Genomic DNA, 27252 nt, shown 5'->3' with positions numbered 1-27252 from the left:
GTTCTGTTCTGTTTGATTGAGTGTGATTCAAATATCTTGTTATTTTAGGTCTTTGCTTATGTCAAGTGCAATACTTCATCAAACATACGTATCATCAATATTAAATACTTTGCTTCTACTTTTGTAATAATGAAATGAAATACACATAATTGCCTTGATAAAGATGACGATATCACCATTCGTAATTATATTAGCCTTCCGTCCGTAAGTTTCCGGTGGTTTCCGTACAATCGGAATCGGCTATTTCCGTGGTTTGGTCCGGGCCGGGCCGGGCCGGGTTTTATTAATAACCTAAAGGGTTACCACTTTACGGTGTTTACAGCGCGCTTGCCAAAATTTCGAAGGAAAAGTAATGTTTTCAGCTTAATCAAAGATTAATGGTGAGCTTTAATTGATATTTGAAACCATGTAAACTCGACAGAATTATTGAATTAACAACAATTGAATATGGAGCTATTGCTTAGCCCGAAACGTTATTCCATCTCATTTGTAATCAAATTTCGCGATGTATAATCTAATTAAAATACAGAGTATTTGTTTTGTTTTAAGTCCGCAGATGTATATATAAACAAAAGTAACTGGCAATGAATTGATTCTTACCAGAATAACTTAATATAGCCCATATATTTAAAGTTTTTTCAGCCATAATTAGTCCAACTATTATAATATGAAATTAGGTGCTGCCTATCTGACGGGAATAGTGATAGTGATACGGAATTCTTTCTTTTTTTCTGCATTAAATTGTTCTTTCTGATATTTTCTGTTTGGCTTCCAGTTTTGACAGTAAGCCTGATGGTTTTGCTATTGTTATAAAAATAAGAAGGGGAAATGTTTTAAAAAGTTTTGTTTAAATGAACATAGATCTAATCATTTCTTCAAATGTATCAAGACTAGACAGACAATGGAAAATAGTGTTCATGAGTTAAATATAATAGTGATATTTGGGTGCACAGAATCTGGTCCCAAAATGCACCATTAGTTGTACTGATGATAAAATAGAGAAAAGTGGAAACTTCACATGTCGCTCAACACGACAAAAACGAAACTGTTGCATAAACCCGGACAGATAACGGGGAATTTTTGACCTGTCACTTTTTTATTTCTGCAAATTGTTATCATTTATTGGTATCAAAATAATGCTTTTGCTGAAAACTTTACATAATTCAAATTTATATCTAGTAAGCAAATTTTAACTCACACGAAGTGAGCGCCGGAAAGGGGTATGTAAAATGGGGGCTGTACGAACATTGATAAATTCGAACACTTTGTCATTTACAAAATTTTCCTCATAGTATTATATATGGTGCAGCAGTCATTCAAAAGTGACCCAATATCAGGCCTTTATGTGTTGTCAGTGAGCATGCGTAAAACACACTCTTCCTCAGTAGTTTTGGATAAATATTTTATTATATACAGATAAATGCAAGTCATTTATTTATACATAATATTACCAATTTTGTTCTGTTTACAACGATCATGCCTTTGCTATCAATTTGTTTCTCTAATACAAATTTCTGAATCCGGAAATGCACATATTCTTTTCAGTTCATTTGTTACAAACAAATAGTTTCTAAAAACGACAAAACAATCCAAAAAATAAAACAAAACAATTTACACATTATGCCTGCGTAACATCACATTCAATATCATCTTGTTCTGATATTCTTTTGTAGCATAGATACCGGAACTTACATAATCCTGCTATCCTAAACACGGACTATTTTAATTCTTTTAAATGCCATTATTGTCAAATGACACTCTTTTTAGGACAAATTGTGTTCCACTAATACAGCTATGGTAAAACTCGTGTATGTGAGAATGACAAACAACCATTTACTTGTGAAATTCTTATTTCAAATTCATTGTAAAAAGTTCTTGACCAGAATTTTATATATAACACAAACACTCTTGGTCGAAATTCAATTTAATTTACCTAACTGCTAACAGTCTGGGACTTTTTTTTGAATATGATTAAGGTTAATTTCTTAGCTTGATAGCGATCGTAGTGAGCCTCTCAAGTTTATAGCCAACATTTTTTTCCAAGTGTAATTTTACTAAAACTCTAGTCAATTAATTGACTTTTAGAAAGTAGTTGCAATGTATGTGAAAGATTGTGGAAGGGAGGGGAGATAAGCAATATCGATATAATTATGCTTTTCCATGCCTTCGAATATTTTGTTCAAAATTTACAGACAGAACATTGGTTAACTATACTTATTATTGATTTGTATTCCAGTAATTGAAAAAAGTGTGATAAATATAAAGAAAAAAAAATTAAATTGGGCCTAAGCTAAAAAAAAAAAATTGAAGCAACTTACGTGATTCGAACTCGGACCTCGCGCATGGAAAATATGTGCGCTAACCACTGGACCACAATGACTTGTGACATAAACATGTGATAAAATTATGTATATAAATAAATTTTGTTAGGACAGCGTGTCTATATTCGTTTTACATTGACATTTTTGAAATTATTGGCTTTTCTACATTCAAAGAAATAAATAAACAATGGTTTTGTTATTCAAACAGTGCAGTAATGTAGCTTACATCATAATTCATTATTGGAAACAAAAAGCCGGCCGCTTGAATCATCCATAAACTCGTTTCATGAAGAAACCGGAATAACACCGATTTCTATTGATACCGCGAATTTTCAACCGGATAGAATACTTTGTTTTAATAATGCGGCGCCCGATCGTTCATAAGAAATTTTATTTTATCAAATGTTGTCCTGAAAATTATTTATTGCGCAAGCACGGCAGCAGGTCTGGTAGAATTATGGGAGAACAACAACAACAAAACCGGTGAAGGTATAGAACATATTCCCAAGTTGAATGGTATATAGGTTTACTTTGACATATATACACGTACACATTATCTATAGACGGAAAAACCTTCGGTTTTCCCGTATAAATTAGTCAAAATAATTTGATGTTCTTACTATCACTGAAAGAACTGTCTTTCAGTTTTTAACTTTTTATTCTGTACTAATCACTGACGCGCACCCTGCCTATAATACTCACAAGAGGCCTGAGGCCTTATAAAGAGATGGATAGATAATTTGACGTTTAGATTGTTCTATATTTGTGACTGGGCAGTCAAAACTTCAAAGACCAATATAAATTATGGAGGATAAATCACAGTACACAATTATGTATGTAAATTTATTGGTTGTATTGCACATACTGTACATACATAGGTTTAAATCACCAGAAAACCAGAAAAAAATTTTTTAAAGAGAAAATTATTATTTCAGATTAATAAACTAGTTATGATTTTTTTGTCGAGCCATATAGTGGTGAGCTCGACAGAGTTGTTACAATGGCGGTTTGGTGTATGAGCGTGCGCGTGTCCGTCCGGACTTATTTGTCCAGACCATAACTGACATGCCTGGAGCAATCTTGTTTGATTTGGCATGGATGTTAACTTCACTGAGACGGAGTGTCATGCGCAAACCCCAGTTTCCAATCTCAGAGGTCAATGGTCATATTAGATCTTATCCGGCCCATTGAGGAATCTTGTTTAAATTTGGCATGAATGTTTAACTCAGTGAGACGGTGTGTCATGTGCAAACCCCAGGTTCCTATCTCAAAGGTCAAGGCCTCTAATTTTTATTTGGAAACGGTGATGAGTAAGAATTTTCTACATTATTCCATCAGTTGTAATCCGGAAAATAACTTACTGCAAAGCAGCAGTTTCGGAACAGATACAGTTATTATAAGAGTCTTTCCTATGACAGTTGCCATTTCGCCTTAGTATTGTATCAATGAGACATTAAACCCAACAAAAAATTATAACTACAGATGGAGGTTTCTAAAAGACATCAGAGAAGAAGTAACTACAGCCATCAAACTGCCAGGGGCAATCCAGAGGGTGATAGTATTGTCAAGAAACAAAGGTACAAGGTTGGAGGCCCTCCAGGGGGAGATTATGACACCAATGCTGAATATGGCATGTCACCTGTCAAGAGAAGAAAACAACATGGGTAAATAGACATTTAGCATTTATATACAACTTTATGCCTGGGAGCAAATGCTTTAACACTAGGTGTGATGTTTGGAATGTAAGTTATCACAGTATTGTTGTGCATAAATTTATGTAGATAAATAATATTGAATAAGGCCTAGAAAATATTTGTTTAAATTAATGTCTCCAAAATATGTGGTTTGGTTGGTCTTTTTTCAATGTCATTTTACAGTGGTCAGAAACTAGAATTTTTAATGTTTTGCTTAATAAATACAGAACATAAAGAGATCATCCTAAATAATTTACCAAGTCAGGGCCTCCACTGGGCCTCAGAAAGTTGTAGCCACTTTTTGAACGAAACTGCAAACTTGAAGCTGAATTGCTGAGATTTGGCCACATTTTAATAAAATTCTTGTCGCCACTTTCAAAAATCTGTAGCCAGTTTTCGAATTTGTAGCATTTGGCTACATTGGCGAATGGCAGCCAAGGAGGCCCTGCAAGTACATTCTTGGGCCCATCCTCAAGCCACCCACATGCACTCCCTGAAACTATTTTTCTAACATTTCTCATACTAACATACAGTCTGTGTTTTCCTTTATCAATTTTTCATGAACCTCCACCCCCAACACAGTTAAAGGTACAATTGTTAACAAATCTAAACAAATTTTCCTGTATTCACTGTTTTCAGTTATTTTGAAATAGTCCAGTCTGCTGTACATCTGACAGCTAAGTTGAATTTTCAACTTTATTTATCATGTGACGTTAAGATGTAAAGTTGATGCTGTAATAAAGAGTTCATATAGTTTCCATAGACATATAATTGATTACAAGGTCTGTCTGCAAAAAAGAATCCCGTTATACACGTACATCTTCCTGCTTACATAAATTTACAGGCAAAACACAGACATTCCATCTTTCAGTTGAAGTACATGTCAAATGTAATTATTATTGATCGATATAGTTGATTTAATAATATGGAGTATGACAATAATACCCATGTATGTTTCTCATCTAATTAAAATGATATTTGAAATTATTTTTAAATTTTTTAGGTATGAGAATTATCACTCCACAAATAAGAAAGGTCACTATGGCCAGAGTTACTTGGAGTCTGAAGTTTCCACACTTGACATCTCAGACACGCCAGAGTCTCTCTCACAGATCAGTGCAATAGCACCGGTATCTGACATCTCAAACATTCAACCTAGTTTTGCAAGGTCGAGGCATGGTAAGATGGCGGCAGACACCACCTGGGAGAATGCAGTGTCGCACGCTAGAGGGGAACCAGATGGTGCTGAAAGGTCATTTCATAAAAAGAAAAGTAAAGTCTCGATGAAGGTATAACAAAAAGCTTCTTGCTAAAAAAATTTCTTCAGTACTTATTTATGTAATACATAATATTGAAAGGGGCACATTTTGATATCAATATTTACATTAATTATATTGTGCTTGTACCCAAAGAGGTAAACACTTTTATTTACATTTAACTGAAAAATGGTGTTATTGTAAATATACCGGAACACACACAACGTAATATAATAAATAAAAATAATTGGATCAAAGAAATTTAGTATTTCCCCTACCTACCTGCTAAGCCTTAAATTCCTTCAGTAATGAAGCTAGAAAGTCAGCATTTGACCTGGGCTATGTTGATGTGGCTTAAAAAACAAACATTAAAATTTATGGTTGGCTGCTTTAAAAACCAATGTAGCATTGCAGAACTGTGCTCTTTGTATATTAGGAGCAGCTAGAGACTGTTCCAGAAGAAGAATCAGTACACAGTAAGGGTAGTAGTGGTGGCGGCAGTATGAGACAGGTTGAGGGCTCACCGGGTATACAGAAACCTCCACCCACAACCGTGGAAAGGAAGAAATCTGTCAAGGTATGTACTCGTCTTTTTCATAAAATACTTTCGCATGAAAAATCTCTGCAGTTCACAAAATTGGACTGTGTTTGGACAGATTTAGTGCTCTTATTTACTAGAAAGGTTAACGCCCCTTATAATTGAGTACATAGGGATGTGGCTTTGTGACTAAGTAGTAAACTAAAATCACTTGCCCTCAACTATGTAGGTTCAAGCCCAGCTGGGAAAGCCTTTCATATGGCTTACAGAAGGCCAATTGGGCTACCCAGATGCTCAGTGCACCAATGCCTGAATTAATGCCCGTTGGGTCAGTTGATGTTTTCCTTCACAATTAAAGCTGGAAAGTTAGCATATATATGATTCAACTTGGTTCTTTATGACTGAAAATTTAAGAAAACAAAACATTTTGTTACACCTCTTTTGGTGTATGTTACTACACCAATTGAAATTTGTATTTAATAATGAAACTACATTCCTAAAGTGCTCATGCATTACACAGTATACAGTCTGCTGAAGTCCATGACTTGGCTTAATAGGGAGATTGATGATCTACTGTTTGAGAGGTCACCACTTTAAAATGGGGGCAAGGTCTATTTTCTCAATGATTTGATAGATGTGTTGAAAATCATTCGTCCTATACTGATTCATTTTGAGAAATTAGTGTTTAGTAGTAGAGAACATGTTTACACTGCTAAAGAATCCAGAAACACTGGTCAGGTTAAATGCCTGTCATTACTTGACTGAAATGTTGTCAAAAAACAGCACTTAAACCCTAAGCAAACAAAGAAACACTATCTGAAGTAATAAGAAGAGCCGGTAGAGATACTGTTTGAAAATCATCAGTTGACAAATCATTAAATGCTGTTAATACAACCAAAGCTCTTGAACATACATGTACAACCATTCTTCTGTGTCCTATGTTTAAGTATGTCTTATATAATTGCAGGGCCAATTAAGAAAAGCAGCATCAGTGTTGAAGAAAGCAAGGTCTAAATCTAAACTTCCAGAAAACAAAGTGGGTGTGAAGAGAAAACTTGATGCAACCTTAGCAGATGAAACAAGTTTGTGATCTTTTCTTGTTTTATGTTTTTCTTTACCAAATGTACTTAGTAATAAAAGGAAACTTTTAAGTTAACTGCATAGAGACGCAGCTGTATAATCTATGAGTTATGAGCTTTTATGAATATGAAATAGATGCTGGATAAGACAAGGTATAGTCATGAATGTAAAGCTGTGAAATTTAGAAGAAATAATGTTAAGTTTTATCTATGTCTACAGAAATATATTCTCTAATTCTCCAATATAGAAGTTGTCAGTAACAGCTCATGCAACAAAATAAGTAACTTAAAGTTACTTATTTTTGAGTCTCAGTGGCCAAGTGGTTACTGTGGCTGACCTGGAATCATTTGCCTTCACCAAGCCAGCCAGCTGGTTTACGAAAGGTTTGTGGTTTTAACCAGGTGCCCACTCATGCCTGAAATGATGCTGGAGGGGCAGCTGGGGTCTTCCTCCACCATGAAAAAGGTGAAAAGTTCCCTTATTACTTTCTGTTGTGTGAATGTGATGTTGAAAATAAAACAAAAGGAATGAAGTTACTTTGTACCCCCAAAAAACAGAGATTTGTTTGCTTTACTGTACAGACTGAACTGGCTGACTTGGTATAATTGAAATACAAACCTGTGCTATAAACCACATCAGTGACCTGCAATCTGAGAAAATCTGGCTATAAAGATACCTGTAGCTTCATTTCAGATTCATGCCTTCAGCACATTTACAGTGTATATAAACCTGTCAGTTATAAGGACCATTCTTTTTTCTTTGGAAAGCCTAACTCCGGATGTACAGGTTTGTGGTTGACGTAGAAGAATGATGTTAAATTTGTGTTATATATTACAGTGACAAAGAAACCTGATACAAAGGAACTGAGTAAGAAGGAGAGGAAGCAAGTCAGGAAGGCATTAAAGACAAATTATGACCAGATACAGAGGTCAAAGAAAATATGGGAAGAGCTTAGGAGGTATATAACTTATTGTATTTGCTGTACCTCCCATAAGATTCTAGCATTTTAATTGGTTAAAAGATGATATGAGCTGCACCATGAGTAAACCAACATAGTGCATTTGCGACCAGTATGGATCCAGACCAGCCTGCGCAGATGAAACCGTGTGTTGTGTCATAGAGTCATGGTCTTTGGCAATAACCCGAACAAATAGTATGATAAAAAAAAACTGCCTTGAACTCAGAACTAACTTTGCTTTTGTTTTGTTTTAGTAAAAAATACCAAAAAAAAGCACTTTCTAAATTTCAAAAACATTCATATAAGACTTGAGACATGTACCTTAAACTTCAGCTTGTAAGTAATGGCTATATGTCATGAGTCAGTTTTCTGTTAAGCAGAAAAATTATTTAGATATATGTATGTTGTGTATTTTTAGGTTTAATGTAAAGAAGGATAGAAAACTGGAACTGTGCAATGAACTCTATGATATGGTTAAAGACAGAATGAAGGAGGTATGTCATAATGTGTACATAATCTTTGTTTTGAGAATCATTCAACAATATTTCAGTTTTGTAACAGCATTCAGTTAACTTCACAGGTGTTCTTATATTCTGTTCTAGTGCTGACATTCTCCTGAAGTAACTGACTACACATTTCTCAGAGGTGGAAGATAAATGATTTATGATACATTGTCTTCTGTCAGTTCAATGCAAAGAATACCTTGAAATCAATTAAATTGATGGGCATAAAATTTTGTGGTTATGGCAAAAACAGCTTTTTCGTTGGCACATGATTGATTCTGCCTTTGCAGACAGTGTAGATCTTGTTCATCCTGCACATCCATGCAGTCTGATCAAGATCTGCACTGTTTGCCATTCAGTCAGTTTCTTTTTACTAAGCACCGTTTTAATAGGTAATGGTACTGTCCAGATTGAAAGATAGACAAGTTCATTGTAGAAATTTAGCAGGGTAAGGGTTAAGATTTTAAGCATTAAAGATACAGTAATTTGGAATTTTGTTTGTTCTAGTGATTTTTTTGTAGATTCTTGCAACAGCAAAATCCTCAAAAATCAGTCCCCAACAAATATGAATGATTATAATAAATGCCATTCCCAGGATTGAACTTTTGAACTCATGATTCATAGTCTTGTATTCCATCAACTGAGCTACCACAGTTGGCTTATACGTAGTCAAACTTGTATACTCGGTATCTTGATAAAAGGGAGACTTAAATCAAAAAGCTCTTTATTTTCATATCCTTAGTGTATTGTATATATTAAGAATTTTCTACAAGTCTTGATGTGCTTCTGAAGAATTTACTGTGAAATCATAAATATTTGTGGGGGACTAATTTTCATGGATTTCATGGATGAAACAATCCACGAAATTTAATCCCAACGAACAAGTAAAATTACCATTCATTTTATGTTCAAAAGTTGAAACCCACGAATTCATATCCCCATGAAATTGCCGTTTTGACCAAAACCACGAAATTTCATGCCCACGAAATTAAATGATTTTACAGTAACTGACATTAGTGGTATTTCTATGCCTCAGTACAAAATACATTTTATATCTACATGTACTTCATTTTATACTGTCAGTTGAATTATATGAGGGTATTTTGATAGAAGCTTCCACTTCAAGATTGATCATTCTGTCACATCTGAAAATTAAATCATTAAAAAGAATGTTTATTTTGCACTGTCTTCATTTTAACCTTTTTGTCCTCTTTCAGTTTTGTTTTGCCCATGATACAGCCAGGGTTGTGCAATGTTTAATACAGTATGGAACTCCAGAACATAGAGAAAGGGTATTTGAAGAATTAAAAGGTAGGTTAACAATACAGATTTTCAAGAATTAGCATTTTATAATAGTAACTCAACTGGCACAACTGATTATTCTAATATTTTTTGATATCTTGATGAAAGGTTAGTGCCAGGGTATTAAAGTACCATTCAAAAATAATGTTAAGGACTTCTAAAGTGCAGAATGCCAGAAATATATTGAGACATCCTTGTGAAAGTCCTGTCATTTTCAATTCATCAGTGAGAAAACACACCTCATGGTCAGGAATTTTGTCACTGGATTTAAGATGTCGGGGGAAGTTTTAAAAGACATCATGGAATTTTAGTTACATCAAAGTATTTTTAAAAGATGGTTTTGAAATTCAGCGAGAGAGTAGTTAAAATAGTCCAAAAGAACTCATAAAATTCTTATTTTATCAAATGTGAGGGACCTGCCTGAAATGGCTCATGTCACTGAATTGGAATAACTTGGTCCTTAATGCTTTAGATTCAAGATGTGCTCTGTTCTAAGTTGAATAAGTTCATGTGAGCAAGCTATCCAGATGGTTTGCCAAAGTTGGTTGACATTACCCACAGGGTTTGCACAGACCTTGAAAAGTCATTGAAGTTGTTGCCAGTTGTTGAAAAATCCTTGAAAAATGACTAAAATGACAAACCTGAAAAAGTGCTTGAATCAGATTAAATGTATGGTCCTATATTTGTGCTTGCAGATGAAATTCCAATAATGGCAAAGTCAAAGTATGCTAAATTCTTGGTGAAGAAAATGCTGATGTATGGGTATGTATTTTATGCAATGCAGTTAGTTAAGGTGGTTCCAGAACTTGCTGGACCCGACTTATGCCCCCTCTAAAATCTGTTACAGATGCATTATGCAGTATCTTTAGACATGAAAATTCATTTTCAAGATGTTTAGGCTTTTGCCTTAAAAACATATATTAGAAATGTAATTATTAGGTTTGGGAAAATGACTGACACTAGGGTAGGCAAGAGGCCAGCTATTAATACATGTGTGCTTCATTGAGCTTTAAGTTTTCCCAGTGGGGATATAGGAGCTTCTTTCAGTATTCCTCTAACCCAAAATCCTGTTAGTATTTATTTATCCTGCCCTCCCTGCTAGATTGATTGAGATAACTTTATATTACATGTTAATATTAATGTAATTCACTTGTAAATTCGTAAAATTATCCCGCTGTATGTTTTCTTTAATCTGTGGTGATTAAGTACAGTCAAACTTTTCTGAAAATCAATTTCCCTTTCAGTACAAAACACCATCGAAGTGCTGTATACAAAAGTTTTCATGGTCACGTTAGGCAGTTGATAAGACATAAAGTAAGTTATGTTTTCATAGTGATTTTGTTTGTTTTTTTAAAAAAAAGACCATCACAGGCTGTGACTGTAAAGACACCAGTACTGGTATATTTACATACATACAATCAGACCTGTTAATAAACCTCTCTCTGGAGAGCCGAAAACAAAAACCTCGCTCTGGAGAGCCGAAAACAAGACTTTACTACTTTTATAGATAGTCTTCATGTGCAGGTTTGATTGCAACAAAATACAGTCGAAACTCGTGATCTCAAATTCCAAGGAGTCAAGCGATTTGCTTCGAGGTAACCGAAATTCAACTTAAAAAGATATTTGTGCACATGGTTTTAGGACAGGACTCAAAAATGAGCCGTGCCATGAGAAAACCAACATAGTGCGGATGCGCAGGCTGGTCTGGATCCTTGCTGGTTGCAAACCCACTATGTTGGTTTTTTCATGGCACGGCTCAAATATCTTTGAGATAGCAGGAATTTTGAGATAAGCGAGTTTGAGATACATTTAACAAGTTTCAGCTGTATAGCTTTAAATTGAAATAAAAGAATGCTGTCATGTGGGCGAGATGGTCTATGTTCTCAGATGATCTTAAGCATAAGTTTGACTGTAATTTGTTTAGAATAGACACCAGACAGAATGTAGTTAAAAAAAAGAAAGATGTATTTCAAATAGATTTTTAATGTATTTCAAATAGATTTTTTAAGAAATTGACTTATTACACATTGATGGTTCTTGTATTACAGGTGGCAGCAGATGTTGTAGAGTATGCTTACAATGAATATGCCAATGCTCATCAGAGGCTCAGTATGCTTGAAGATTTCTACGGACCAAGTTTTTGTCTTTTCAAGGTATAAATTTGCTGTGAATTTAATTGGCTCATTCGGTTTAAATGTAGATTCATGAAAATTTGGTTTGATATTGTGTAACAAACATGATGAAAGAGAATATTGTATTAAACAATATATATTTTTTCAAATATGGTTCAACTTGCTTTAACGACCACCTATGTTAAACAGCCGCTTGCCTTAAGCAGCCAGTCAGCTGACTCCCACAATGACCCTTTTGCTCTTCTTTAAGCTTGTCTTAAAGAATCACCTGCCTGAAGCAGCCAGACTGCGTTCCTCCCAGTCAAATCATAATGTGAATAAACTAAACTGTAAGGAATACAGTTTGGTTGCTTTTAAGATTGATTAATTTTATGGAGCTGAACAATTAATTATTCGATTTAAACAATTGCATTAGTACGTTAGTACCCTAATATAAGTATTAAAACTTGATATAAGTATTTAAAGTACTGTAAAATCATGGAATTTCATGGTTTTGACCAGAATGGCAATTAATGGGGACTTCATTGATTTCGAGTTTTGGATATTAAACAAATAGGTATTTTATTTGTTAGCTGAGATTTAATTGCATTAATTGAATCAGGATGGAAATCCACAAGAATTAATCTTTCATGAATATTGATGAGTGCAACTTTAAATGTTTATTAGTAAATTCTGGAGCTTAAAGATTAGAAAAGAAATAAATGCCTTTTATTTTCAGACCCCCGATATTAAATGTTTGGGTCAGATAATGCTTAGTCAGCCTGACAAGAGAGAAATGATTCTGAGAAATATGCGAGAAGCTCTGTTACCTCTTATAGATAAGTGAGTACAAACATAATTACCACTCTGTAATGTTTAAAGAACCTGCTAGAAAACATAGGAAGTGAAGTGGTTTGTAAGAAATATGCTAGATGCTTTGTAAGTACATTTTATGTTGGTGTTAATATGTTTTAAAGATGAGAAAAAAATGAGAAGGTTTAAATATTAAGCTATTGAAAAAATCAGTTGATCATTATTAACCCATGTCATAGTGCATTTAACCTTTAGCCAGCTGGCAGCAAGTGGTTTTACCAAGATCAGTCTGCACGTCCGTGACATATGCTGATAACAAATTAATTAGATTAACTAAAGGCAAATTGTGACTAAAAACTGTAAAAAGTCAATTGTTGTTCATTATGTTTTGATAAAATGTTGTGGCATACCACTTGGAAAAGAAAAGGTTCAGAGACTGCTATTACCATAATTGAGCCTCGCCATGAGAAAACCAACGTAGTGGGTTTGCGACCAGCATGGATCCTGACCAGACTGCGCGGATGCGCAGGCTGGTCTGGATCCATGCTGGTCGCAAACCCACTATGTTGGTTTTCTCATGGCATGGCTCATATAATATGTCACTCACATTCTTGAAAAAGATTGCAATCCTGTCATCCCCTTTATTAAATGCTTTTAAACAGCTTGCGGTCAATCAGTGTTAGATCTCTGTTCATTAACTTGTATAATTGGTTGTTTAATTTTTTTCAGAAATATTCTGGTTCATTCAATGGTACATAAAGTATTTATGGAGTATTTCACATACGCAGATGGCAAAATGAAAGCTGTAAGTTTTACTCCTTATATAAACACTATGTACATGCATTCTCTTAATCTTGACAGGTCACTGGGATATTTCATGTCTGTTTTCTTTATAGTTAGATTTTATTACATTGCTGGAAGTGAGTTTTCATGACAAATGTTAAGTTACTTTACAACATGAATACTTCTGGCTGACTCTTTTCCCTTAAATTTTAGAAGCGTTGAAGTGACCATCGTTCAATAACGGTTCGAGGGCTGACCGCTAAACTATTGTATCTTGTTCTTTATTTATATACAATTACAATAGTTTGCGCTGAGCCCACATATTCCGTTAATAGAGTGAATGGCTCTTGGGGTTAAAAGTTCAGCCTATAAAATGTGATTCAGCCTTCATTTTGACACAGAAATAATGAAGATTTGAACATTTCAGTTCAAACACCCGCACTAGGGCTCTGCAGCCAGAATGATTTCAGATCAGCCAGCACATCCTTGCAGTCTGATCTTGCTCGATTCTGTTCGTTTATCACATGCATACCGTGCTGAAATTGATAATCCACCAGTATGGATATACACTGATCTAAAGCCTTCCTGGTATCAAAGCCCTAATGTTGGTTTTCGCCTATAGCACTCATATACACATTTGTAGAAAAAAAGAGCTTTGTTGTGATAAGTGAATCATGATTTATATTATTATTATTATTATACCAGATTTATATAGCGCCCTTTTCATGATCAATTTCACGTTCAAAGGCGCTTTACATAGTTCAAATGCAGGCACACAGGGCGCATAATTCATCCTCTACTAGTACAGACACAGAACGATCTGACCAGAGGGACAGAGTGAGACAAAGCCCCCACGACAGAGAGATCAGAAATCAGATACAGGCATGTCCGGCTAACTTAGCCTAGCTCGTTGCGAATAGACAGCCTGGTTCTTTAACGTGTCCAGTGTATAGCACTGATACACGCAAGGATTGCCTGGGTTCCTGACCAGTACACCTCTAGTTGGGTGGGAAACACTGAAAAGCGTTTCTGAAAATTCCCGAGTAGCTGCCGGGTATCGAACCCCCGGCCTCAGGATTGGAAGGCCAGTGTGCAAACCACTGAGCTATCCGTCCACCTCATTTATATCCTTATTAACTTGATACTGGGAAGGACTTAGATATCCTGTTTTAGGAAACTTCATTTCAGTCAACAGCAATTTTAGAAACCTGTACTTTTGATTTCATAGGAGATGATAGAAGCATTACGAGAATCTGTGATTCATATGTTACATACAAGAGATGGTGCAAGAGTGGCCATGCAGTGTATCTGGCATGGAACTGCTAAGGTATGATACCATGTATTCTTAAAAGTTTCTGGAAATCATTGGTAATTGCTGAAATTTAAGTTTACATCACTCTGAAATTTGCCATCCAATATTGTGTTGTAAATTAACACAAAGAATACATCTTTAAATGTGAAATTTCCTGAGTATTTTTTGTTGTTGTTATCTAGCAAGGTTTATTCAGTTTGTAAGCAAAAAATATGTGTAAAAATATTCAGGGCTGTATGGTAATAGATCCAGATATTTACAGGTGGTCATGCATAATGGGATAGGTGTATGTATCAAGAAATAAAGATTTGACAGTGCTGTAATTCTCTGTAGAATGATTCTAAATGTGTCTTAAAAAGACAAGGAAGAAGACGACGCTAAATTGAGAATTTTTATATGCGAAAGGCACTGTGTTCAGTTCACACATTCTTTTGTTGTTCCGCAGTAATCTTGACAGTGCTGTATAAAAGCACATATGATGATACATAATTACTTTTTGCTTTTGATAACAGGACAGGAAAACTATAATCAAGAGTTTCAAGGGCAGTGTTGTAAAGATCTGTCAGGAGGAGTATGGACACCTGGTCATGTTGTCTATATTTGACTGTGTTGATGATACCAAGATTGTTAAAGCTGTACTTTTAGAGGTTTGTATATCTTTTTCTTATCAAACTAAAGCTTTGGAGGATCTTTTATTTCACCCCAGAAGGGAGACAAATAGTAATCTCCCTGTCTGTATGTTAGTTTTTCTATCTATACTTCAGAAACACTTCGTTAGCTTTGACTTTTATTGTGATTCAGAGAATTCAATTGAAACTTTACACAAATATTCAGTATTATGAAAAAGTCTGGCATAGAAGGGTCAGGTGTGTTGCTCTAAGGTCAAGGTCACAGGACCCCACCCCATTTTTGGTCCAAAACTTGCTTGGTATGTAGAATTTGTTCATGTGAGGAAGCTATCCAGCTAGCTTAAGAAAGCTTGTTGATTCTACACTGGTGCCTGAAATACTGCCCAGTAGAACATGTATGGTCTTCCTCTACTACTAAAATCTAGAGAGTTGACTCCTGTTATTTAAAACAACAAAAGGTGTTACAGGCAAGGGCTTTAATCCTAACTTGCGTCAGGTGTGCCTTTTCTTCGGGCATAGATCATGTCTTGTTTGACCATGCTGTTGCAAAATGTGCTCTCAGGCATAAGTGGCTTTTCCTAGGTTTTATCCCAGTGTTTAGGTTATTCAAATAAGTTACAAGTTGTTTTTACAATTTATCCAAAATAAATTACTAGTATATAATTGTGTAAAGTAAACTAAAAAATGTATCAGACTGTCTACAGAATATTGATGTATTGAAAAAATATTTTTGAGGCATCACAAAGGATACTTAAGTAAAAACGGATAACCCTACACAAAGCATTTATTAAATTCCAATAGGATGTTCAAAGAAGACACAGGCTATATTGAGTATTTTACATGTAAGTATCTGACTACTATTGGAATTTAAAATATTTGGAACATGATATCATTACATTGTGAAAGGCAAAAAGAAAGTACCCTGATTTGACATGGTGTAGAAAAACAAAAATCAGGATAAACATGGTGTATATTTCTGAAGTCTGTTTGCTGTGCATGTTTGATGATGCGTTCTGTGTTGATTTTATAGGAAATGATGAAAAGTGTAAATGATGTAGCTGAGAACCAGTATGGCAGGAAGGTGTTACTGTATTTGTTGAGTCCACGAGACTCGCACCACTTCTGTCCAGATATTGTACGAGTACTGCAGGAAGGTGATGCTAGTCTTACAAGGTATTACATAATTATTATGTGTAGATTTTGCAAAGAGAATATAATATAATATATTGAAAAACCTATCAGTTATATTACCTTGTTATATATTTAAAAATTGTCTGTCTGTACCTTTATACATGTACATTATATTATTACATAATCATTTCTATTTTCAATTAAGTTACAATGGTACCGGAAAAGTAAATATTTTTCCATACACATACATATGCCTGAATTTCATATCAAGCACGTGACTTAATTTACTGTGTCATTTTATTAGCTCATCTGATTTTTAAAAATAAATGATGAGTTACTGTCATCACTTGATCAGCGTCTTCGTTACCTGGTTAAGTTTAATGTTTGGGTAAGCTTTTCTCCTAAACTATCAAAGCTATTGCTTTGAAACTTGCAACACTTGTTCATCATCAATAGCTGACCCTGTACAGCAAGAAACATAACTCATCCTGCTTTTTGCAAGAATTATGGCCCCTTTTAGACTTAGAAAATATGAGATTTCTTGGTTAAGTTTTATGTTTAGGTCAATTTTTCTCCTAAACTATCAAAGCTATTGCTTTGAAACTTGCAACACTTGTTCACCATCATAAGCTGACTATGTACAGCAAGAAACATAGCTCTATCCTGCTTTTTGCAATAATTACCCTGGCCCCTTTTTTGACTTAGAAAATATCAGATTTCTTAGTTAAGTTTTGCGTTTAGGTCAGCTTTTCTCCTTGACTGTGAAAGCTATTGCTTTAAAACTCAGAGCAGTTATTTGCCATTAAAAGCTGACTCTGCACAACAAGTACCATAACTCTACATGGCTTTTTGCAAGAATTATGGCCCCTTTTGGACTTAGAAAATCATGGGTAGGACAATATTTCTATTATACAGAGACAAAAAAATCAGATAAATGTCTGCACCTGCAAGGCGGTGCTCTTGTTTAATTAAGTATTGTCAATCATATTCAGGCTATTGAACAAATTTATAATATTTACATTACACATGTAGATATTTATGTAATAAAAAGGTTATTATCTTTGCATTGGAAAATATGCACTTGTTCTTTAGCAGATGAATATTGCGCTCCAAAAGTCGGGCAATATTTCCGCTGCAGAACTGGTGTCTATTTGCCAATACAAAGCTAATAACGTATAACTATTATATTTTTCACAGTCTTATTTACTTTTTTCAGCAAGAAGGATAAGTCAGTGCGGTACCAAGAACTGCTTGCAGCAATCTCGGATCAGTTGTTACAGTATATAGTAGACAATGTATCTAAACTTGTTGTGAACAATAACATGCTAGTGTTGATTGTGGCCATCATCACACATGCTCAAGGTTGGTTTCTATTTGTGTCATGTTTCATGGAAATCTATTGGATATTTACAAATTTAGGACAGACAGTATTTTTAGTATTTCTCAGACTAAAAACGTTGATGAATATGCTGCAAAGGGTGTCAGTTCTCATTTACAGTTCAGTAGATGACTGTATATCTGAACTTATGGGTCCTTACTTGCAGAGATCAATTTAGTATTTAGTAATACATGGAATCCAGGAACATGTTTTTGCCAACTTACTGTCTTTACTCAATTGAAATTCTGTGGAATAGTTCTGCTGAACTTGTACCATACAAGCAAAGAAATTCTTAATCTTATATGGATTGAAAAAATGCCCAAGATTTAAGCTTGAGAATGATACCTGCCATGTAGATTAATGCTGATGTAATGTATAAAAGTAGAAATGTTTCTTGTTTGATGTGCTTGCCAAGTTCATGCCAGGCAGCTGCAAACTAGTAACAATGAATTTTTGAAAAAAAGCATTAATGTAGGACAATTGTCCACATTGACAAACATTTATCCTAATATATAATGCCCAGACTTCTTTGCTATGTCGACTATAGTCATCTGTTATGGTAAAACAATCAGGAACACTGCCAGGCTATTTTATTGTCATTGTGACAACTTGTAAACATGAAAAAAAATGCTGGATAAATTCACTAAACTTGGAAATTTGAAGAAAAAAAATAGGGTATACCAAAAAACAGTTTTCAGTTCATATATGGATTGCATGTGAAGGCTCAAATCATTTAAATGTGTTCATTTTACACAGAGAATTAATAATATAAAAGTCACTAGTCAAGTATATGATAGATAAAAAGTATGAGGTATTTACTTTCACTCAATAAGTTGACTAGATATAAAAACTTAAAGTCCTTTTCCTTCACTTTGCCATGCTTTTTCAGGAGATCCAACAGCAGCTATGGATGCTGTTGCAGGTATCGCTGCTGAACCATTCGTTGTTGGCAACACAGAGGGAGGGCTACACATCGTTGAGAATCCAGCTGGTCACATGACTCTGAAATGGCTCATACAGAATGATAAACAGAGAATTAAAACTGGACAAAAAGGTAATTTTTATTGTTTTAATAATTAAAACTCTTCTTTGCTGCAAGTCTTGTTTTGTTAATACTTTTCCTAAAGAGAGCTAGTGGTTACATGGGTCATTATAAGATTTGGAAAATCATTTTATTGCAAAATGATCATTCTTTTTATGCCCCCAGTGTCAAAGACCTGGGAGACATAGTGTTTGAACAAATCCATAAGTCAGTGGGTCATTCTGTCACACTTTCTTTGGTACTCAACTCCATCAGTTTCCATCCAGTTGAAATGAAATTTGGTATACATCATCAACATGTAGCTGATATTAGTATATTGTTGAAACTTTAATGTTCGATTTCTTCTTGGGTTATTACCCTATTATGGACTTACTTATTATTCTGTCAAGCATTTTCACGGGGCATGTGTAATACTTTGTTGACATCATTCTCGTTTCTGTCAGCTGCTATACATAATTATTTCGAATGTGTGGGAATTACAAAGTTTATAAAATGATTGTTTGACATTTCAGTGTTGTTCTCTGAAGTGTTACTGAAGAAACTTCCAGAAGGTGCACTTAAGTCGTGGGCAGCTTGTAATAGGGGATGCTTCATATTAGTTTGGTAAGAATTATTAGTTGTAGTTCATTTTACATGTAGGTAAAAGTAATAGAAAGATATATTTTTAAAAAAAAAGAAAAACTATATGCTGGAAAAGCCTTGGAGATGTTTTTCGGTTTTCAAATTTCTGGACATTTCTTAAGTTGATTGTGGGAGTGCCTTTTGAAGCAAATGTGTATTAAACTACTGTTACATATAATATATTATAATTATCTCACCCACCCAGTGATGAGAGATATATTGGTTTAGTGCTTCCGTATTTCTATATGTCATAAAGTGCAAGCGCAACTCCTCTGACACTATAAGGGGGACTTACATCAAAATTCACAAGACTGATCATTGCCAAGCTTAGTTTTGTATACCATAGGCATATTCCGGTTCATTAATTTTCAGTGGAGAAATGGTCTTTGTCAAATTCTATAGGTGGATATTCACCAAACTTTATAAAAGTGATCAGTGCAAAGCCTGCTTGTGCATATTGTCGGCATGTTCTGGTTCAGTGAATTTCAATGGAGTTCTGGTCATTGAGTTTCACCAGACCTTGTGAGTGATCAGTGTGAGCCTAATTGTTCATAAATATTGGCATAACCTGGTTTAATGAATCTCAGCAGAGTTATGACCCTTGATTTGTCAAAGTGTATGTTGTCTGTGCTACTTCTCCTATACCACTGGTTTAAATTTCACCAAACTTTATGCCAGTGCCAGTCATCAAGTCCAGGGCCATCATATTGTGTTCTTGTGTGTTTACGTCATATTTATGTGATTAATAATCAGTGTACAAACATTCCATCTGTTTTTCCTGTTTTACAGTTTGTTGGACCTGGAACACCCAGAGATTACGAAGACAGTTGTAGGTCAGTTGATGAAGGGAGTGCGACATTCGTTGAAGAAAATGACATTTAAAGGAGCTCAAATACTTGCACAGAAACTGGACGACGCAAAATCATCTGTCTAGAGTTTGAGAAAAAATGACTTTGTGATGCAAAACTTAAAACTGAGCTCACGTCATGTATAAGTAAATAGTGTGATAGGAGATGAGGATTTGCTCTAAATCTGCAGTAACTTTTAAAGTAAGCTCCATTCTGGTGTATGTACATAATTTCCAGAATTTATGTACTGTAAGTGATCCAGCATGAGGTATGTATGTGCATTGAGTGCACTTGTTAAAAGTTACATGTAGAAGAAATTTTCTTAAAGCGAAATAATACTAAAGTTACTCGAGATGAAGTTTTTTGATTAGGCGGAGTTTGTGTAAATCGACGATTAATAAATGAAATGAGTAAACACTCTGTAAGGGCATTCATTTCAACCAGACTGTACTTGTGTTAATTTTTGAGAAGTCATTTTATGTAAATATGTATAAAATGTGTGTAAATAAGGTTTTGATTTATTTCTTTGTGTGTTTTTAGTCTTTAACCTTTGTATGTAAAGTGTTTTAAATGATTTTGCCATGTGTATAATTTTACTTATAGTTGTTTAAAATCTGAAATTTACACAAGATGTAATAACTACTTCAACATGGTTCACCATGATTAACAAACCATACCAAACAGTTTATATGAGCAAATAGTATGATGGAAAATATAGGATATAATATATGGATGGAAAATATAGGCAGGGTTTTCTTTTTCAAACAATTTGCTTTTAAGTATGTGCTTTCACTAAACTTTAATATACATATGTTAAAATCCTTTTGAATATGTTATTGTTGGTGCAACTATGATGGAAAGTTTGATTATTTGAAAGGTCTTATTCTGTTAAGTTTGGTGGTAGATATGTGCCTTAAGGAAATTGTGGGGGCCTCCATGGCCTAGTGGTTAAAGTCGCCGATTTAGAAACACTTGTCCGTCACCGGTGTGAGTTCAAAACCTTGCTTTGGGTGTAGAACTTTTACTGTGAGGAAGATATCAAGCTGGTTTAAGGAAGGTGGGTGGTTCTACCCAGGTGCTCGACCGTGCCTGAAACAATGCTGGGAGGTGTACCTGGGGGTCTTTGATTATCAAAAGCTTGAGAACTCAGAAGTCGCCACGATGGTGGGACTCAAATCCTAACAAAAGCAAAAATAGTATCTTGGTTAGAGAGATGTCTGTTTGATTTACAGTCGAATTTACAAACTTAGTAATGAAAGTGGTCATTATTGAACATTTTGAATTAAAGAAAAAGACTTGAAGTGGGGTACTATATAGAGGAATGAATCATAAACTGAATGATTTCTGAAAAATAATGAAGAAATTGGTCTCCAACTTTTACGTAAGTTTAGAACAATGCTGTGAAAAAGTTGAACACAGGTGGCATTAGGGTTGAATTTGTAAGAAATACAAATGTTTTTCATGTCATTTTCTGCATTAAAATATATATGAAATGTATATATTTACTGAAACGTATTTTATTACTGCTGTTCAATTGTTTATATGGACAAGACATGTTAGTAATGGGTGCAAGAATATTCTAAAGTTCCAGTAAAATATTTTGTGATATTTCTTTTGTGGCTGGGATACCCTTGAGATGAATCTTCGTACATTTTAAAGACTTAGTTGTTTGAAAATCACCCTGATTTGGAACGATTTTTAAAGACTTAAATGCTTATTTCATGTACCATATGTCAGCACTTGTTATTGACTATATGCAATTTTTCATTTTATGTTGTCATTTTTGAAGGATGAAATTGAATAAATAAAAAAAATGTGGCTTCCAAGAAATGTATTACTCTTTCATAGTAGTGTTAAGTATTTTGGAGGTTTCATGGTGTGCAAGAGACCGATATCAAATAGACACGGGCTCGGTCTCACCCGATGCTGATTTCTGAGACAACGTATATCTTTTATCTGGTTGACAACAATGTAATGATTTTATCATTGTATTAACATTTACTTCAGTTTTTCAGTAATTATGTCTCCCACCACACAGTGTGTGTCTGTGTCTGTCACAAAGCTTGTCCGCACTCTTTAAGTCGAACATTTCTCATTCAATTTTCACCAGACTTGAACGAAATGTGTATTTAGATTTCAGTCAAGTTTGTTATAGGGAAACTATATGTCAGTTGACATTACTTGACTGCACTTCTTAATTTCGTTGATCATACCAGATGCCTCAACAGCACCCGGTATCGCACCCCCCACCCCCCACCCCCGACCCTCTGAGTAAAAACAGCCTTAGATGCCTTAAGGAAGAACATGAAATATACTTGCATGGCTTCTGTGCAGCTTGGTCAGTGCAGGTAAAACATATTAAAAACATCATATATCCGTTCACTCCATCTTTGCAACCCTTCTGGCCTAGAATATTTAAACAAAAGTCCATGCCTGCCAATATAGCAAGCTGGAAGAGAAGTACATAGTCTCTCATGCCAGAGGGGGTGAAGGTCGGATTAATTCAGCTATTAAAAAAGGACAAGAACTGATTTTAAGAGGGTCCTCTTCAGTTTCAGGACAGACCAGACAACTTTGTTAATGCATCTTCCAAAATGCGTTTAAGGCAAGACTAAAATGATTTTGGGTGCGCTTGATGAGATGATGCAAGAAATGTATGTAATGGAATTTCTATTTGAAATTCAGGGAAAACAGCAAAGAAAAGGATCAAAGAATAAACCACAGAATGTGCGAAATCATTTACAACTGGTCTCGTAACCGTGTAAAAACGATTTATACTGGGTGACTCGGCATCGACGAACATCTTTATAGTTTAGTTTAATCTTGTTTTATTGCATATCTTCATTTCAACATATATACATAACATTCAAAGTAACCGACCATAAATTGACATGGAAATAGCAAATGGGTTGGACTTTAAGTTATGCCAACGCCATCATCATAAATCGGCCAATGCGCTTTACACATGCAGTAGTTTCCGATTAAGGTCGGAAAAATATAATGTTAAAAAGTAAACAAAATGCTATGTTGTTTTTTTTTCCATTTAAAATCAAACAAAAATTGAAAGTATGGTTCAGTATTCGACCCTTTTTTACAAGATTTTCGTCTGTGGAAAGAAACAGAAAAAGAACCCATAGTAAACAAGGCGAACCAAACAAAAATGACCAGTAACACCACCAAAATCGCATTCTATACGCGGCGCGTGTTTTTAGTCAAAGAAACAGCACCAAAAAAGTGTTCCACAAGCCTGCATGTGTTTTCAGTCAAATAACACAACCAAACCTGTGTTCTACAGGCGTGCGCGTATGTTTTTAGTCAAATAACATCACTAAAACCAGCGTTCTACAACCGTGCGATTTGACTAATCACCACCAAAACCAGTGTTTCGCAAGCGTGCTTGTCATTTAGTCAAGTAAATACCGCCAGAATCTGCGTTCCTCAAGCGTGCGCAAATAAACACCACCAAAACTGCCGTTCCACAAGCATGCGCACATGTTGTTAGTCAAATAAACACCACCGTTATAGCTTTCTGTCCAATTCCTTAACTAATGTTTTGTAAATGTTTCATGAATTTCTGAAATAAAATATGCTTAAACTAAACTAATAAACACCACCGAAACCGAGTTCCACAAGCGTGCGCACACATTGTTAGTCAAATAAACACCAGCGAAAATGCATGAGATTTGTTCAGTCTGGTTTATTTCTAAGATGACATTGTATAACATAACCAAATAAATGTATGATTCATTCTAGAAATAAGAAACATATATTTGCTGGTGAATGAGGAGGAACCCTTTTGAAAGGTTCTCTTAAGTTAACTCGCTTTAAAAGACTGCCCGTGCTATTATTAACGCACGTCACACGCACAGAAAAATTGCGAAAGAAAGTTGGTACGTCCTCGCTGTTGCTCGAGGTTCTCGCGATCTGTGTATGGAACGCATATAAAACGCACAGTGAACGCATGTTCACCAGTCCTGTACAGGACAATTAACGGCCAATTAACGACATCATCGTACGATTAACGGAAAAGTACCTGGTAAAACGAAAGCGCGACGCATGAGAAATTGACAAAAGAAGAAACACTTTTTGTACCGGTCACTTGACTGACAAAACGGGAACACTGTCGCCGCCTCTCAGGACTCAGCTCAAACCCTAGACCACACTCTCCGCTGTCCCCTTTTCTTCTGTTGTGTGCATACACAAGAATGTTCAGACTGGCACGTAGTTTATCAGTTTGTGCCTGGATAAGGACCGCTTGATACTGCAAGCGGACGCTTACACGAAACTCCATGATATGTTGATGAAGTTATCAAAGTTCGAGAAATTCCTCACCCATGACATGCAAGAAAATATTCCCCAGATGTACGTTACCGTCTTTGGTTCCTTGGGCCGTTATTCGTCAGTTTCCATGCGTTCCTTGTCAATAATTGTCCGATGAACTGCCCGGAACATCTCAGGTTGACCAAGGGCATGTCAGGTAGTATTCCGGGGGCGAATCAGGTCCACCGGACATCAGCGGACGCGAACAGGACAAAAAAACGCACGAGTTCCGAACAAAACGCACGCCAGCGCTGCCAACGAGCGCTTTTGTCCGGTGCATGCACTAAACTTTCCGCCGGGTTGAACGGACCTAACCTGAGAGGGAGCGCGTTCGCCGAATGATAAACGGACGAGACACGCATACGGACGGCGACGTAGAAACACTTCTTGATTGTTAAATTGAACGCTAACGGAACGCATATGGAACCCACTAACAGTGACAAAAGGGGTTATTTCTTCAAGACCAGCGTAACATGTTCTCAAGAACACACCATTTGAACCATTTTCCCAGGACAGAGTGTTTTCAGTGTGTGTATCAGTACTTACACTGGGCACGTTTAAGCCAATTAATGGATCTATAAGCAAAGAGATGACCCCGATCCCTTGTACCTGAATCTGTCTCTCACACTTGTCAGCACCTGTCAGATTGCTGCTAGTAAGACCTAAACGCATCCCAGTTATAATCGTGAACGACTGGTCGGACGCAAGCAGAAAAACGGATAGTTGAATGGGGCAAAACATATGACGGCCTCCTTATTCACAAAGTTTGAGGCGGGCAGCCTGGTGCGACATGCTCCTATGCCTATGATTTTTTTTCAAGAATGTTTTTACTTTTTTAAAAAAAAAAGATTGTCATATTAAATCCAAGCTTTACCAGTCTGGCACTAACGGCGTAAGTCTGTAACTAACAAAACTGAAAAAAAAAAAACAGGACAGAAGCATGCTATGTCTGTAACAGCTATGACTACACAAACATGCAGTGTTTCCCCACATGATAAATACCCTAAACTGGCAAACCCTAGAACAACGCCGTCATCATTGCTCTCTTATTGTATTTTACAGAATCCAATATAAGCTTGCCCATGTTGATCACAATCACCTCGTCCCTACACGGAACCTAAGCTACTTAATTCCACATTCAACAATACAATACTACAACTCAGATTCTTTCTTTCCAAGAACAATTCGTCTGTGGGATACCCTCCCAAGCAATGTTAGTTAAGCCTCAGTCCTGGTCTATTTGCTGCGGTGACTGCAGGCTACTGTACCGCTCAATTAATGCATTTATTTGGTTTTTAACCGAGCACGGCAATCTTTTTACCCTTTAGACCTTCCAGTTCGTCAGATCTTTCTCACTTTTACCAAATGTTCTCATGATTTGCATATACGTAGTGAAACCCTAAAATGGATTAAGAGCTTTCTCGACAACCGGCTTCAATCCGTAATCCTAAACGGTACAAGCTCAGAGCCTATACCTGTCTCTTCTGGAGTTCCGCAGGGGTCCGTGCTTGGGCCTCTGCTCTTCCTTGCATTATATAAATGACCTCCCACAAAATATCCAACCTAAAGTGCGTCTATTTGCAGATGACACTGCAATATACATGTCACTTACCTCTGTCAGACAATTAAATACCCTCCAAAACGACCTTAAAACACTAGAAAAGTGGGAGTTGGATTTGGATATGGAATTCGATCCCTCCATGTGTCAAGTTATCCACGTCACAAGAACTACCTGTATAATACACTACTGGAATCTGTCACCTCAGCAAAATACCTTGGTGTGGATATTTCAAACGATCTCTAGTGGGACGCCCACATAAATAGGTCAACCAAATAATTAGACGTGAAAAAGTTGTCATTTGACGTTCAACAGTCAATATTCTGACATTTTACATTTTTACTATCAAAGCCTTTTTCGACGACCTGACATAACATGGAAAATAAAAAATGTAAAATATCAATTAAAATGAACTTATAAAGTGGTATGAGTTATGTCAGGTCTTATATTTAGGACTAGGCGCAGACTAGATCCCCGGCGCATTGAGTCCCGACTCTCTCATATGTATAAAATCTCAAATCAACTGGTTGCAATCCCATAGGAAGATTATCTCCCCCCCCCCCCCCCCCCCCCCCCCTAAGGCAAGCACGCCATTATACAGGTTAATCTCTGCAACATTGAACACTTTACCATAACCTTGCTCTTCGCCCCTGTTTTTATCTTTTAAATCACTAACAAATTTTCCTTTCCCTTTTTATATTGGCCCGATTTTCTTTTATTTTCTACTAACAATCTCTGTGGCTTGACGCTCACGAAAGTGTCTACGTCCCTGTAAAGGGTTAGACAGTATTGGAAGATAGATAGATATTCTTTTTATGTAGATGTAGACATCACGTTTCCCGTGCAACGTTGTCCGGTATAGAAGTAGAATTCAACGGCATTTATACAATCCGTCTGTTTATATATTATTTTCGTATTGGTAATAATTCAGTTTTTACGATGATTTTGAAACTTGTGAGGATATTTACTGAACTTTATGGGTAAAAGAATGTTTTTGTGATTTCGAGATTGCACATATTCCAATAAAAAATAGCAAGAGGGAATACGAAATTTC

At 35.7% G+C, this 27252-nt stretch overlaps 1 protein-coding gene across 1 annotated transcript; it reads left to right on the top strand.

Moving 5' to 3' along the window:
* Positions 1 to 299: 299 nt before the first annotated feature.
* LOC123524228 (pumilio homolog 3-like) lies at positions 300 to 22150 on the top strand. The gene is made up of 20 exons (XM_053539801.1): positions 300 to 380; positions 3804 to 3985; positions 5019 to 5304; positions 5708 to 5848; positions 6777 to 6891; positions 7727 to 7847; positions 8266 to 8341; positions 9568 to 9661; positions 10348 to 10414; positions 10897 to 10966; positions 11701 to 11805; positions 12503 to 12606; positions 13306 to 13381; positions 14588 to 14686; positions 15184 to 15318; positions 16331 to 16473; positions 17648 to 17793; positions 18699 to 18863; positions 19364 to 19454; positions 20262 to 22150. Exons 1-20 carry the CDS (start codon positions 378 to 380, stop codon positions 20404 to 20406), a joined length of 2364 nt encoding a protein of 787 aa, XP_053395776.1. The 5' UTR covers positions 300 to 377; the 3' UTR covers positions 20407 to 22150.
* The last annotated feature ends 5102 nt before the right edge of the window (positions 22151 to 27252 follow it).

This window comes from Mercenaria mercenaria, chromosome 3 (genome assembly GCF_021730395.1).
Source record: "Mercenaria mercenaria strain notata chromosome 3, MADL_Memer_1, whole genome shotgun sequence".
Taxonomy (NCBI): domain Eukaryota; kingdom Metazoa; phylum Mollusca; class Bivalvia; order Venerida; family Veneridae; genus Mercenaria; species Mercenaria mercenaria.
The sequence above is the reverse complement of the archived record's forward strand: the minus strand, read 5'-3'. Positions and strand labels throughout refer to the sequence as shown.

Coding starts and splice junctions, on each gene's coding strand:
- LOC123524228 (XM_053539801.1), top strand. Junction 5,849..6,776: donor AAAGGAAGAAATCTGTCAAG/GTATGTACTCGT, acceptor ATATAATTGCAG/GGCCAATTAAGAAAAGCAGC. Junction 10,967..11,700: donor GGCAGTTGATAAGACATAAA/GTAAGTTATGTT, acceptor CTTGTATTACAG/GTGGCAGCAGATGTTGTAGA.